Genomic DNA, 15,336 nt, shown 5'->3' on the forward strand with positions numbered 1-15,336 from the left:
CCTGGGGAGGCTGGCCAGGGCAGAAGGAAAGGCTGAGTCTTGGCTTGGTTTGGCATTTCCCACAATGCCATGGGAAGTGGTCATTACCCAGCTGTCTGTGCAGGCTCATTAGAGGGAAAACACTCATTGCACTTTCATGATTTCCTTATAGGTGAGTGTGGAACAGTCTTAGCCTTCGGAGCTTCAGAGCCCCCATTTCACTGCTGGCCTTTCAAGAGATTCCTCGGCTGTTTTCTCCAAAGGGGTAAGTTCATTTCCCCATTAAATAAATTTAAATAAATTTTAAGAGCAGACCCCCATCTTCTTCAGACTGATGGTGGCCTTTTGCTTTTTCTGTCTTTACTCACGTGCCTCACTTTGCCATCAGGGTGGGGACCCCCTTCTAAGCGCAGCCCACCAGAGACTAAACCAGAGAGGGCAGCAGGCCCACCTCGAGGCCAGCTCTCTCTCCCCAGCCCGCTGCTGCCAGTATTCAAATTCATACAAATAGTACCGACTCCCATTTGGAGAGCATTTTGCAAAGTCCTTTCTTCCCAACAACCCATGCCATGAGCAGTCCCAGTAATTTTGTTTTCCGAACAAGGAAATGGAGGCCATAAAGTTTAAGAGCTTTACGGTTGGCAGTTGGTCCTCAGGCTGCCTTCTTTTGGCCATTGCTCCTCTTCCTCTGGGCTTTCTTTGCCTTCTGCCTTGCTAGCTCTGCATTTGGAGCTATGCAAAGTGAATATTAGCCCAACCCCTATTTGTCCCTCAAAACAACCTTCTGGTTTTAAAGCAAAGAATCTTAGAGCTCTAAGGGTGAGCAGAGGACAAAAAGAGAAGCCAGAGCTCAAGAGCCTGCCTCTCTTGAGCCCCAGCAAAAAAAAAAAAAAAACCCTGTCCAGAAGCTCAGCCCCAGAGAGGCGAAGCTATCTAGAATCCACATCCTGCCTACCTCAGCACAGCGACAGGAGAAGAGTGGGGTGCTGGGAAATGAAGTCCAGAGGCAAAAAATTCTATTTACACATTCCCCCCTGTGATCCTTTGGGAGACTAGTTGCCCCACTGGATCATTTAAATATAGCAAACTTAAAACTAAAGCTTTTTAACTAAAGGTACATAGAGTACTGCAGCCTCCAAGGGGAAATGATAATAATTTGGGGCCACTGCAGCTGCTGCCACCAAAACTGGCTCAAGCCCTGTCTGAGAATCAATGATGTACACTGCTGGGAAATGAAGTCCAGGGGCACAAAATTCTATTTATACAGAGCTGAAGCTCTGAACTGTATCTCTGTGCGGCCCTGGGTGGAATCCTCCCGCCTCTTGTGAAGGAAAGGCTGTGCCTGCGCCCCAAGGTGATGTTACTCCTGTCCTCCAATCATAGGGGCTCGAGAGAGACATCACGAGGAGGAGCCTATGGTGGTGGCTTGGTGGGGGGGACAGGAAGTCCTCCTGGAATCTCAGACCTCAGAGGGCTGGTTCAGGACTGACCAGCTCCAGGCAGTGGTGGCAGTGGCCACACATGGCTCATGCTTCTCTCTTGTACTGACCTGCTTTTTACTATTTAATAAAAAATTATAAAAATAAGATACTGTCTCCAGAGAATTTTAATTGTGACAGAACCGCTAGGAAGCACTAGGTTTGGTGAGAAGGCCACAATGGATAGAGGAGCCACAGGAGCTGACGTACATTGTGACCAAGTGGACCAAGGCCTGCTTCCTTCATCTTCTCTCCCTGGAGCCTCGGAACGGCCCTGAGGTCAGTAGTACAATGACCGTCATGGACGAGCACACTGGGGCCCATCTCATAGGCTGAGGCTCAAGTGTGTCACGTCTCATCCGGGTCCACGTGGCTGGTAAAGAGCAGAGTGGGGGACCCGAATCCAGGGCTGTTGACTCCGCAGCGAGAGCGCCTTCCTCTGGGCTCCCCCTCTCAACTTCCTTCCTTGTTGAGAAGCTGTTACTATTTGTAACCTCAGGCTAAAGCCCAGTCCTGGACCTCTAAGGGGTGAGAGGAGAAATTCTGAGGAGGCTGGAAAAAGGCTTCTCTTGGAGAAAGCAGCGCCAAGCCCAAGCCAGCACGAGTGAGAACAGGACCAGGCGAAGGCACGGCCCATCCCCTTGTGCCGTGGCCTGCAAGTCCCTCTTCCACATCCACGGCGATGGAGAAGGGCAGCCTCGGCGTGAGGTGCAGGGCCACCGGGCACAAGGCTCCTGATGGGACTACCCTGGGACTAAAGACCAAAGGCCTGAGCCCTGGTGCGTGTGCTGGACATTCGGTAAAATGCTTCAACACGTTCTCCCAGAGATCCTGAGCTGCCATTTCCATTGGGTATCTGAGAAAGGACACTTGACTTCAACAATCCCATTGCTAGGAGAACGAGCTGGAATTCAAACCCAGCTCTCCGTTGGCTTCTCTGTTGTCCCACAGCTTCCTAAATTACTCCAATAAACATTCGTGCCTAGAGTTTTCTCTGTATTTTGTCTATACTTTCATACACTCGTCTGCCCACAGAAGGGTGGGCTGCAGAGCGTCTCTGGCAGCAGCGTTTGGCCTCATTGTGCTGAAGCTGAATGGTCAGGCACTCAACAGGCGCTGATTGTGCTGTTTGGACTGAGGCAAAAATGAAAAAGAAAGAGGCCGGTGCTGCTTAGCTCCTGCTCAGCTTCCGTGGCACCCCCAGACAGGAATCCCACGTTCTGCGTCTGGAAGAGTCGTGGCCAGCAGAAGGGGCTGGTGCCGAGTTGTACGTGGTCTCAGGGAGGACCGATGGATGCAGACACATTATTCTGGGCCCTGGAGCTTGCTTTTAGGAATGGTGGCGATTTACACAGAAAGTGAGGGCCTAAAACAAAGACCTTCATGAAAATAATTATACGCCTGCACTGTCTTCTGTGGTAGAGGATGAAGAGCCTGCCAGTTAAATCCACACAAAGGTGGATGTAGACAAAGTCAGGGAAAAGCTGGTATGAGAAACAAGTCCGAGAGAGTTCTAAGGCTTGTAAAGTACTCAGAAGCCTCAGCCCTGGCCATCATAAAGTCTGCCTTTATTCAGAGAACTGGAAGGCCATCAGTGGGGACAGCACACGTGGATAAGATCGCCGAAATGTGAAATTATACTTTAACCCCCAAATGGAGGTTCATCTGAGGTCCGAAGGCAGGCAAGTGGCAGGCACGAGGGCGCTATCCCACACTTTCAAAAAAGAATTCTAAAGAAGTGTTCTCTTTAAAATTTATTTTAATAACCAATTTCCACATTAGTAGGATCCAGATTGTCTCCCTCCCTTCTTCCCTGCCCCCTCCCAGAGCTGACAAGCCATTCAGTCTGGGTCATACATGGATTATCACGCAAAACGGTTCCATATTGTCCATTTTTGTAAATGAATAATCTTATAAAGCCCAAACCTCTGAACACATACCCAAATAGACAAGCGGTAGGTCCTGGGCTTCCATCTGTATTCCTGCTCCAGCAGTTTCAAGAAGTATATGTGACAAAGAGTGTCCGTTGGGCCTGTGATGAAAGCCAGCTGCAATCACCAGTGGGCAGCCCGGTCACGAGAAGCCGAGGACGGCTCCCCACTCTTTGGGGCTCTCTGGGAGATGCTGAACAGGCTGGGCAGCTGTGGGAGGGCTTCGGGCCACACTGTTGGAGGAAGCACTTCTGTGGTGTTGAGATGAATGAGATTATAGCTCCATCACGATACCGGAGACCCCCCAGAATCGCTGGTTTTCTTTAGCTAAACCCCAAAGCCCAGGTGTGGATGGGGGGCCCAATTGTGCTCTGGCCTAGCAGGGTGAATGTGGGCCAGAGACTCCCTCTCTCTGGACCTCGGTTCCTGCCGCTCTGAAGGGAGGCTGTTCTCAGGATCCTTAACCTTGCTTGTATCTTTGACCTTCTTCGAGGCTGCAGTTTGGGAAGAGGCGGCTTTTGGAGCAGAGCCAGGGAAGCTTCTCTGCACAGGATGGGCCGGGCCACTAGCAGGAGCACAAGAGGTCCCTTCTTGTCCTGCCTCCAAGAGGCCGGCCTCGGGTTCTCCACACATTCTTAGAATGGTCACGCCACATTTCCTCAGCGTTTGAGGAAGTACTCCCTGAGTGACTTGAGGGTGAGCGTGGTCTGCCGAAGCTCCAAGACCACCGGCTAGGAAATAGGATAGCCTGGATGCAGGGCATTGACTTTCCTTAGCCCACGAACGTCAGCAGGGCTTGAGCAATGCTAAGGGACCCTAAAAATGGCCTTGCTGCCTAGATGAACCTTCCCTACAAGCCAGCCTACCTCCCTCACAGCCTTCCACTGTGTTTTAACTGCTAGATCTGGTGGCTTTTTCCAGGTCTCTGCTTGGCTTGCCCTTCTGCCCTCCTGGACACTCCTCTTCTGTCCCATTGCCTGTTCTCCTCCTCCAAGCGCCTTCGATGTGCCTCCTCAGGCCCCTCTGCTCCCCCTCCTCTTCCTGTTCCCCCGGCTATGTTATGGACCCTCTTCTCCTCTCTCCAGTCTCTCCTTTAGCGATCTCATCCATTCCCTTGGGCTGAAGGGTCCTTTCTGTGCAGATGACTCCTGGATGTGCATGTCCCTCCCAAATCTCTCTTCTGAACGGTAGTCCCAAATGACCAACTGGAGGTCCTCTTGGCATCTCAGACCCTGCATGTCCACAGCAGAATGGCTGTATTTCTCCCCAAACTCATCTGGGCTCCAGCTTCTTCTCAATTTCTATGGGGGGCACCATTGGCCTTCCTGCTTCTTCCCTCTCTCTTGACCCCCATGACCAGGTCTGTTGACTCCACTTTCACAGCATTTCCTTCACCATCACTGCCCTTTGCTGCACTTCTCCAGCCTCTGGCCCGGCCTGGACCAGCGCTCCAGGAAAAGGACTTAAAAACATGTAGTGGGGGCAGCTGGGTAGCTCAGTGGATGGAGAGCCAGGCTTAGAGACGGGAGGTCCTGGGTTCAAATCCGGCCTCAGACACTTCTCAGCTGTGTGACCCTGGGCAAGTCACTTGACCCCCATTGCCTACCCTTACCACTCTTCTGCCTTGGAGCCAATACACAATATTGACTTCAAGATGGAAGGTAAGGGTTTGAAAAAAAAAATGTGTAGTGTGCAGCTGCCTACAAGGCAACCAAGCAGTTGTAGCCATGGAGCCTCCAGTTTCTTTGGGATCCAATTGAAAAAATAAGGGGATGAGAGGAACATTTGACCGCTTAGCTAAACATGGCTGCCATTTTCATTAGTTTATTTAAAATGTACTGTATACGTATTTCACCCCCCTTTTTTTAGACCCTCACCTTCCGTCTTAGAATCAGTACTGTGTATTGACTCCAAGGCAGAAGAGTGGTCAGGGCTAATCAATGGGGGTCAAGTGACTTGCCCAGGGTCACACAGCTGGGAAGTGTCTGAGGCCAGATTTGAACCTAGAACTATTTTCTCCCCTTTTCTCTCAGGGCCTAAAAGAAAGTTCCAGTCTTGGTTTATGAGAAACAAAATTGTATCATTTCAGGCTATAGATTGCTTTTGATTTCTTGAGAATGTCTTTAACTGATCCTGTTTGGATGCTCCAGAAGTTCCATTCATGCCTATGAGTTGTTCCTCTTTTTGTGTTTTGTTATTTCCCTCTTGTGCGTTTCCTTCTGGGACCAGCAGCAATGCTGCGTTTCTGAACTCTTCCCACCGTTGACTGGTTGAGGGAATACAAACAGGAGTTCCAGCAGCCTTGTCACGTTTCCCAGCCTTTGGGTCCACTGCGTGTGAGTGAGCAAAACTTGGAATCAGGTCTTTGGATGCCGAAGCTTCGGGCTTCCGATCGCTCCCTTTGAGTGGATCTCGTAAGAGTGAGAGCGCAGCCTCGTGCCTGGCCTGTGGCCGCTGCTCTCCTGTCACGAGCTGTTTCCCTATACGTAGGATGTACTTTATTGCTCACGAGCAATCCCTCAGGCCGCCTTCATTCACCCGGGCATCCCCGATTTCCCTTTTCGCCCATCTCCGTTTAGGAGGGCAGAATGAATGAGTGTTCGGGCAGCGGGGCCGAAGGTCCGACGGAACCCAGGCCGGAGGTGGCCACCCTCCAAGAAGACGTGGAGATGAGCAGCGGCTCGAGCGGAAACGAAACGAATGAGAATGATTTCAGCGGGCGAGAGTCTCCTGGCAATGACTCCGATGAAAACGGCAAAGACTCTGCCATGCTGGTGGAATCCTCAGAGAGCCACAAGAGGTCTGGTTCTCGCCCACTTTGCTTTGGGGCCCTCTTAGGCCAGCAGGCAGCAGGAGGGTGCCCGGGTCCCACCGGGTGCTGGTGCCCACACTCGGGGCTTATATCCCACCCCCACAGCTAGCCCAGGGGCTCCCCGTCTGCTCTGCCTTTTCCAGCGGTCACTGGTTCAAGGCCAGCTGGGCCCTCACCACGGGCTGCCCTTGCTCTAAGCGCCACTTCATTTGCTTCCTACCCTTCCTTACGTGCCATTTCTGTACTTAGATGGGAGTGTCCTCCCAGGCTTTTCTGTTTGCACCCAGAGCTTAGCACGTAGGAAGCATTTAATACGTGCTTCTCTATCATTCCTTCACTCCACTTTACAAAGGAGGAGTCGGAGACCCATAGATTAACTGACTCCCCTCAGCTCCGAGGCTCTCCCCACTCTGGTTCCATTCATGACTGACTTGGGGGGTGTTTCTCTGGGGAGGGGGAGGCCTGGGGAGAAGCATGCTTGTGCTGACGTTTGAATTCCTGTTTCTCATCCCTGCAGTTCAAATGCTTTTAGCCTGATGATGGTCAACTCTGAGCACAACCCATCCACCAGTGGCTGCAGGTAAGTCTGATGGTTGGCATGTTCTAGACCTGGAGAAGGCGAATTCCTGGGAGCTGCTGGGGTCTAACTGCCCACCAGAAAACCCCTTGGCGCGCTGAAAGGTGCCGACCTTCCTGTCCGGACGGGCAGAGCAGGGCGGCTCATCCCGAGGCCGGCTTCTCTGCGAGCCCGCTTGTCCTCGGAAGGGGAAATGTCTGAAAAATGAGCCTCTGATCGCCTGTCTTTGACTTTGTAGCAGCGAGCAGTCGGCCAAAGCCAAAACGCAAAAGGAACTGATCAGGACCCTGAAGGAACTGAAGGGCCACCTGCCTCCTGACAGGAAGACCAAAGGCAAGCCCAGCATGCTGGCCACCCTGAAGTACGCCCTTCGGAGCATTAAGCAAATCAAAGGTACCCGCCTTCTTAGGCAGCTTTCTCTTCTGGCAGAGCCAGGGAGCGTTTCAGATCTCTGCAGAAGGGGAGGCTGGATGTGTTCCTAAAACAAAACCGAAAACATCCAAAGGGTGAGGAAGGGAACGGCAAAATCTCAGAGAATTGCAGCTCATAGTAAGTGATAAGAAACCATCAGACAAGTAGATTTCTTTGGGCGCCGCCTGGGTTCAGGGCCCTCCCCAGCCTTCGCCCTCGGTGGCGCTGGAAGGGGAACTCCCGGACGTGAGAGTCGCCCTCACGCCTCCTCAGTATTTGGCACACTTTGTATTAACACGGCGGAGTGTTCTCAGGCGTCAGGTGGGATCAGGGAGACCTTCCATCCCTCCCGGGATCGAGCGTCCTGTCTGCAAATGGCGAGGGGAGCCATCTCTTGCTTCTTGTTCTTCTGCTCGGACGTTTTGTGTTTTCAGCAGCAAAGCTTCAGACAGAGTTTCTGGTTAACTCTGTTGGTCAACCAAACTCAGCCAGCAGGCCGCTGCCGCCCATTTAACCGCTCCTTGTGGCCCTGCTTGGTTACTACGAGAGCGTTGTGTGGGAGCTTCTTGTGGCAAGTCTTTGGCTAATTCTTCTCCTTTCTTTTAATTTAAAAGTGGACGAGTGCCGAAAGCAAGTATTTCAGCCCTCCAAGAGCTGTCAATGAGCGTTACAGATTTAGATTCTCTATTATTAGTCGCCTGACGGAGGAAGGCTGTAGGAGCCTCCCTGACGCGAGCCGGCGCTCTCTGAATATTGTTGTTCTCGTTTTTTATGGCTTTTGTTTCTGAAATTTCTGAAAATTCAGCAGAACCTCTTAAGCCAGATCATTGTAGGATGACATTCGGAGGCTGCTCAGCCAAAGGGAAGGCCGATGCTCCCCACGGAGTCACCCTAAAGGGAACAGTGGCTCGGCCCGAAGGCCTTCCCTGGACTCCGATCTTCCCCTTCCTTGCCATCCCCCTGTTCAGGCTCTTATTTCCCTGAGCTCCAGACTCTCAGTGGCCCAGGGTTCTGGCCCTCCTGGCCTGTGGATGCATAGCCAGGGGTCCAGGCTGGGGCCCATCATCTGGGCAGGCTGGAATCTCTAAGCATGTGCTGGCTTGCCCTGACTGCATCACCTTCAGACCGGACTGATGGGGATCACAGTGCCCTTGTGCCATTAGGGAAAGAATTAGGGGCGGGACGGTGGCGATGGGCTTGGCAGTAGCTTTTCTGCAGCCCCTATTCAGGCTTAGCTGGGCCACGCAGCAAGAATGTGCCTGAGTTGACCCTTGAACCCACATCTCCCTGGCTTCAAGATGGGCCCTTTCTGTGCTACTCCTGTCTTTTAGGGGCAAAGCTTGAGGTCACTGAAAGTACTCTGCAGGTTCCCAAATGCCCTCCATTCTCTCCTGCCTTCTTCCTGGCCATTTCTGGGCCCAGCCCATTCTCCATCTTCACTCTCTGTCCATGTCATCATCCGTCATTGTCTGGACCCAGGCATTCTCTTCCACAGGGCAGGTCTTTTGGGGGTGCTCAGGAGGGGCTCTGGAGGGGCTTTAGGCTGTTCTGCCATGTTCTGGGCTTGATGCCATTAAAATGAGGTCATCTGCCAGCCAGAATGTCCAGAGGGACTCCTCCGGCCTCCCGCTTGGACCATGCTCTGGCCTGGCTGCCTCTCTCATGCCTCCTCCTGTTTTACACCTGGGGGATATTAGCAGCCAGCCAGGCTCCTGCCAGGCTCATCCCACTGTGCCCCCTTTAGCTGACAGACATGACTCTGCCATGTTCATTTTCCCAGGGCCAGCTGCCAGCTCCTTCCCTTTTCTTGCCCTTCCCCATCCCAAGATCCCACCTTGTTGAGCTGACATCCATGGCTATTCAGTTCTTTTTTTTTTTAATTAATTAATTTAGAATATTTTTCCATGGTTACAAGATTCATGTTCTTTCCCTCCCCTCCTCCCATCCCCCTCCCATAGCCAATGTACAATTCCACTGGGTTTTACATGTATCATTGATCAAGACCTGTTTCAATATTATTGATATTTGCACAAGGGTGATCGCTTAGAGTCTCCATCCCCAGTCATATCCCCATCGACTCATGTGATCAGGCAGTTGTTTTTCTTCTGTGTTTCTGCTCCCACAGTTCTTCCTCTGGATGTGAATAACATTCTTTCTCATAAGTCCCTCAGAATTATCCTGGATCATTGCATTGTTGCTATAGTAGAGAAGTCAGTTACATTTGATCATGCTACAATGTATCCATCTCTATACAGTGTTCTCCTGGTTCTGCTCCTTTCACTCTGCATCAATTTCTAGAGGTCTTTCCAGTTCACATGGAATTCCTCCAGTTCATTATTCCTTTCAGCACAATAGTATCCCATCCCCATTAGATACTACAATTTGTTCAGCCATTCCCCAATTGAAGAGCCTCCCCTCATTTTCCAGTTTTTTGCCACCACAAAGAACTCGGCTATAAATATTTTTGTACAAGTAGTTTTCCTTATTTTCTCTTTGGGGGTAGTATGGGGTAGTAGTATGACTGGATCAAAGGGCAGACAGTCTTTTAGTGCCCTTTGGGCATAGTTCCAAATTGCCTTCCAGAATGGATTGGATCAATTCACAATTCTACCAGCAATGTATTAGTGTGCCAATTTTGCCACATCATCTCCAACACTTATCACTTTCCTTTGCTGTCATGTAGCCATGGCTGGTCAGTTCTAGGTCTGTTCCTTTCCCTCCTCACTCCTACAAGGGCCCCTCAGTCCAGGACTTCTGGTATTCCCTGTGGCTGGACAAGGCTGTCCTCCCTGCTTCCCGCATTTCCCTTCTAGTTCACCTTTTGCAGTTATCAAAATCCTATTCCTGAGGCCTAGATCTGGTCATGGCCCTCCCCTTCCCCAGTGCCTCTGAATGGACTAGATCTCCTTGGCCAACATTTCTGCAGCCCAGCTTCCTTTCTAGCCTCCCTGTTTCCTGCTTGCCTCCTCTGCCTCGCTGTGACATTGGGCCAAGCCCCGCTGCTAGCCTCCTTCCTCTGGACCCCAGACCCCATCTCCGCTTGTGTCATCATCCTGCCAGATGCAGCCTCGTGGCTGGTGACACTTTGAAGCCTTGCTGAATTTGGGGGCTGGGAATTCCGCAGCAGCAGGAACTAAGGAAATTCTCCCCATTTCTCTACAAAGCTTCAATTCTCCTGTCCTTGGACATGGAAAGTCATATTGAGCCTCAGGCCCTCTCTTGCTGTCCACACTGCCCAAGAGCCACCCCCTTTCTGCCTCCCCCAAGCCTTGTCTGCCTTCCTCAGCCCAGGGGCCGCCTCTGGGCTTGATTTGGGCCCCATAGAAGGAAGCAGAGGGAAAGCAGTGCCGGCCTCATGGGAGAATCCGCACTGCATGGCTGGTTCTTGGGCACGGACACTGGACAGCGGCAGAGGCCCCGGGTCATTTGGTCATTCCCCCTTTTCAGAAGGAGAAGGCCTGGCCTTGCTAGTGTGGTGTGCCACGTGCTGACCAGGATCCCCCCGGCTCCCTCTCTGCCAGCCTTTGCACACTGCTATGCCCCAACGCTTAATCCCTAACAACGTTTGTCAGGGACGCTCTTGGCTCAGCACGGTGTTGGGTTTTGTTTTTAATAAGCGTTCTTTTCCTGGCAGCAAATGAAGAATATTATCAGCTTCTGATGACCAGCGAAAGCCCTTCGGCCAGTCTGGACGTGCCTTCTTTTACAGTGAAGGAAATCGAGACGCTCACCTCCGAGTACATCATGAAAAACGTGGTAAGTGCTGGCCAGCCGTCAGGCCACACGGCTTGGGATTTGGGACACGAGAGTTACTCGGCTCCCTGACTGGAGGAGCCCTTGAAGCCCTCCCACTTATGATGGAAGACTTAGAAATCTGGAGGAACGATGGCTTTGTCCGATTTCACTTCAAGCTTTTTCCCAAGTTAAAATGAGAGACTCAGAGCTGCCCCGGAGTATCCCTGCGGCGCCTCCTCTTTGTGGGGAGCTCCGCAGGTCCTAGAAAAAACGGAAGCTGATGGCCAGAGGGGTCCCCCCAGGGACCAGGACAAATGCAGGAAGGGATCCTGCACCAAGGATGTCCCTGAGGGCATCCCTGGCACACTCAGCTCTGGAGTGAGCCTCCAGGGCCTGGCGGGCACCTCCATCCTGCAGCTGCTGCTCCTTCCCTGCCCCTAGCCCACAGCTCTCTGGCCAGAAGGTCAGGGGTCGGAGCAGCCCGTTTAGGGTGCCGTCCTGGGCCTCGTTTGAGGGGGACGTTGGAGGATCCAGAGCAGACCCGAGAGGTGGAGCCCTTGACTGTGCTCACCCCGAGTGCAGCTGGACCGAATCCGGGCTTGTTCTCACAGCGGCACTGCTTCATCGGCTCTGGACCGTTCACAGAGTTCTTTGAAAGGCTGCTGGAGCCTCTGGACGCCCTTCTTGGGGCCGGTGGAAGGCCAGGCTGCTGCCCGCTGGGGTGGGACATGGACCTTCCTCGCCTGGCCTGGTGTTGGCCAGCCGTGCCCAGTGGGCAGACCCTTCATCACTGGGGGCTCAAGAGGTGGGGGTGGGCCGGCCACAGGCCTGAGTGACCTCCCAGGACCCTCCGGCCTGTCGTGGCTCTTCAGAACTCAGCCCTGTGCTTGTTTGGCTTCTTTTCAGGACATGTTTGCGATGGCCGTTTCTCTGGTGACTGGAAAAATCGTGTACGTCTCCGACCAGGCGGCCTCCATCCTCCCCTGTAACAAAGAGGCCTTTCACGACGCCAAGTTTGTGGAGTTCTTGGCCCCCCACGACGTGAGCGTGTTCCACAGCTCCACGGCCCCGTCCCGCCTCCCAGCCTGGAGCGTCTGCCGAAGAGTCGGTAAGAGCCCGGCCCGGCCCTCGCAGGGGGCGGCACATCTCCGGGGAGTGGGCCGAGGCCGCCGCGGGGGGAGGCGTCCAGAGACCCTCGGGCAGGCCTCAGGGGTCATGGGGGAGCTGCCCCACGTGGGCCCCCCGGGGAAGAGTGGGCTGAGGGCAAAGGGAGAGGCATGGAAACATTGGGGGGCCGAGGGGAGCATCCTGCTTTAGGCATGATGCGAACAAAGGAGCGAAGGAATGAATCAGTGGACAGAGAGCACTTACTGTGGGAGACGAGCCCCAAAGCCTCCAGCCGCTCTCGGGGGGACTCCGGCCTCCCTTTGGCATCTGCATCTCACCGAGAGGAGCGGCAGAAAGGCTGGGGGGATAGGAGAGGAAATGGGGTCTCCCAAGCCCCACTTCTGGCTGGGGACCTCAGGAGGGGGAAGGGGGGGAGTGAAGAGGACCCCTATAAAGCAGGCTGGGAGGGCCTCGAATGCCACACCAAGGAGTCTGTCTTATTTCCTACAAATAAGGGGGAGCCACGGATGGGTTAAGCCGCAGGAACATTCCGGCCTTCCCAGGGATGACGTGCTCGTGTCAGCAGATCAGTCTCTGAATTGGGCCATTTGAGAAATCCCTGATTTTACCCCAATCTGGTCATCAGGGCCTTAGCTGGGGTCAGAGCTCCCTCGAAAGGAGGCGACACCGTAGCATGCGGAGGTTGTCTTGGGTTACTTTAACCGAGAAGGGGAGAGAGGGAGGGACAGACAGACAGACAGACAGGCGCCCAGACTGAGGCTTTGGACAGACCTGAGAGGCAGGGCCGGCGCCCCCCAAACCAGCCTGGCACATGGCAGCCTTTCAGGGCCTTCCCCCTTCCCTCTTTGATGCCTTTGAGGCCCGAAGGCTGGGCCAGCAGGCAGGGAAGAGCTGCCCACCTCCGCCTACTGCCTCTGCAGCCTCTCCTTCAGTCCAGTTGCGAGCCCAGCCTGGCCCTCGGACCCTGTCGGCCAGGAGGCCAGCCGGCGTTAGGCTGTCCAAATGTCAATTCTTCTCTGCTCTGAAGCCCTCGCTGGCTCCCTGTTTCCTGAGGGAAAGGCTCGCAGGCTCCCCAGTGGCCCAGAACGTTGTGGAAGCCGAGGCAGCGGCTTCTCCTCCTCCCTCCTCTGCTCTAGGACCCCCTGTAGCTTCCTGTTGCCCTCAGGAACAAATGCCAGCCCTGTGGGCTGCCATTAGAGGTCCTCCCCAGCAGTGGGAGCCCTCGGTGACGCACTTGATCTGTCTAGGCCAGCTGGTGTCGTGCATTGGGCCTGCCCCCTCCCGCCCCAGCCACCTTAATCAGGGGGTCAATCCCCAGGAGACTTGGAGGTTTCCTGCTGCCGGGCAGGAGGGCGGCCAGAGGCACTCCTGGGGCCTGGGCAGGTCTCTGGGGAGGCGGAGGGCCGGCCTGGAAACTGCTGCCCTTCTCTGGGGAGGCCTTCACCGGCCTTTGAGCTGGCAGAACCTCGGTGTGCAGCCGCGGGCCTAGAACGGGGAGCAAGAAAGGATCTTCTGTGCTTCCGTTTCCCTCTCTTAGTGGCGGAGGAAACGGAGGCCGAAAGGGAGGGGATCTCGGGGCGCCCAGAGAGCTAGATTCGAACCCAGGCTTCCAGACTCTCCCCCAGGGCTCTTGGTCTCTGTCCTCCCTTGGCTTGTGCTGGGACGGGTTGCAGAGTCGGTGAAGGCAGGGCTGCCCCCGCCTCGTCCCCCTCCTCACCCACGGGAAGGGGCTCCCCCAGGAGGAGCAGAGGCAGCATCGGGCCCGGGAGGAGGAGAGACCCTCGGCCGTCCGGGGGGTGCGCGTGAACTCCCCCATCCGCCGCATCCTCAGGCGCCAACGGGCAGGCTTGGGGTTCAGGCGGCCGTTCTCCAGGCCGGGTTCTCCGTCCCTTTGCCCGCAGTGTGACGTGGGCGATCTTGTCTTTCCTCGGTAGATTCTTCCAGCCAGGAGTACATGGAAGAGAAATCCTTCTTCTGCCGCATCAGGTAAGAATCGGCCGTTTCCTGCCCCAAAGAGGCCGCCGGCGGCCCTATCCAAGCGATGCTCCAGACATAAGAGAGCGTTTCGCGGGCGGGCGCCGGGCAGAGGGCGGCCGCTCTCCTTCCCGGCATTCCTCCCCGGAGCCGGCGGGATCTGGAGGCGCCCCTGAACGTGGAACACGGCCTCCAAGTTTGACAGGAACTGGCAGGGGGCAGCCGGGTGGCTCAGTGGATGAGATTCAGGCGCTGAGACGGGAGGTCCTGAGTTCAGATTTAGCCTCAGATGCTTCCTAGCTGGGTGACCTTGGGCAAGTCACTTCACCCTCATTGCTGTAAGATTTAAATGACTCTCCAGCACTCCAAGGACTATATTTGACAGAGTTTATGAATCATCACTTGAAGTGGAGGAATAAAAAGCAATTATCCAGAAGATTCTCCTGCCCCTCCCCCCCAAACAAGGTCACTGGAGGAGAGAGCGAGAGGCGGGGCTGCGCAAAGTAGGCAGCATGTGGGGTGAGAAGGAAAGTGGGGTGCTGGGAATTGGAGTTCTGGGGTTCCCATTCCAGCCCTTGGACCCAATAGCTAGGAGAGACCCCAAGAGGTGTTGCCCTGGGGGGAGGCCAGGGGCTTCCCTATTTCGTTGGCATGCTGGCACCATTCTGGGCACAGGCCTGAGAGCCTGTTCTGTAAGCCCCGGGCACCGCTGGCAGCGCCCTCCTCCAGAGCCGGGATCCGTGTGGGCACGGGCGAGCGCTGCGGTCGGAGCCTCGGCTGGCTCTGGGGGAGTCAGAGTTACATTTATAGGATTTTAATAAGAACAAAGTGAGAGGAAGGGGGAGCCCTTCGCCGGGTGGGCAGAGCCCAGAACCCAGAGTCTAGAACCCAGAGTCCAGAACCCAGAGCCCAGAACCCAGAGTCCAGAACCCGGAGTCCAGAACCCGGAGTCCAGAGCCAGGCCTGCAGCTCTATATGAGCAAAAGCCCCAGAGGAGCCCCGCCTGGGCTTGGGCGCTGCTCCTCTCGGGCGTCACGACGTAGAGTGAGCGTGACTGAAAAGGATGCTGGGAAAGAGTGACTCAGGCGAAAGGCGCTTCCGTTGGCAGCGCTCGGCTTCCGCGCTGACCTCAGGCCGGGCACCTTCTGTGCAGAGGGGGAGGCCAGACCCAGCCGGCCCGGGACGCTGCCCGGCTCAGGAGCGGCATGGCCGGGCCCAGGGAGGGACGGTTAGAGCTGTCGCCCCTCTGCGCCCCGCATCCTCCCCGTCAGCCCTCGGTAGCCGACTGCTCTGGCACCCCTGCTGGCCAGG

At 54.9% G+C, this 15,336-nt stretch overlaps 1 protein-coding gene across 1 annotated transcript in view; it reads left to right on the forward strand.

Annotated features, from left to right (window-relative positions):
- The first annotated feature begins 2,139 nt into the window (after positions 1–2,139).
- PER2 (period circadian regulator 2) overlaps positions 2,140–15,336 on the forward strand; it is a 101,628-nt gene continuing 88,431 nt past the window's right edge. Inside the window, exons 1-7 of the mRNA XM_044675663.1 lie at positions 2,140–2,256; positions 5,968–6,188; positions 6,718–6,780; positions 7,016–7,170; positions 10,823–10,944; positions 11,830–12,031; positions 13,986–14,037. Coding sequence (XP_044531598.1) covers positions 2,140–2,256; positions 5,968–6,188; positions 6,718–6,780; positions 7,016–7,170; positions 10,823–10,944; positions 11,830–12,031; positions 13,986–14,037 — 932 coding nt within the window. The remainder of the gene's footprint in view (positions 2,257–5,967; positions 6,189–6,717; positions 6,781–7,015; positions 7,171–10,822; positions 10,945–11,829; positions 12,032–13,985; positions 14,038–15,336) is intronic.

The sequence above is a fragment of the Gracilinanus agilis genome, chromosome 4 (assembly GCF_016433145.1).
Source record: "Gracilinanus agilis isolate LMUSP501 chromosome 4, AgileGrace, whole genome shotgun sequence".
Lineage (NCBI taxonomy): Eukaryota > Metazoa > Chordata > Mammalia > Didelphimorphia > Didelphidae > Gracilinanus > Gracilinanus agilis.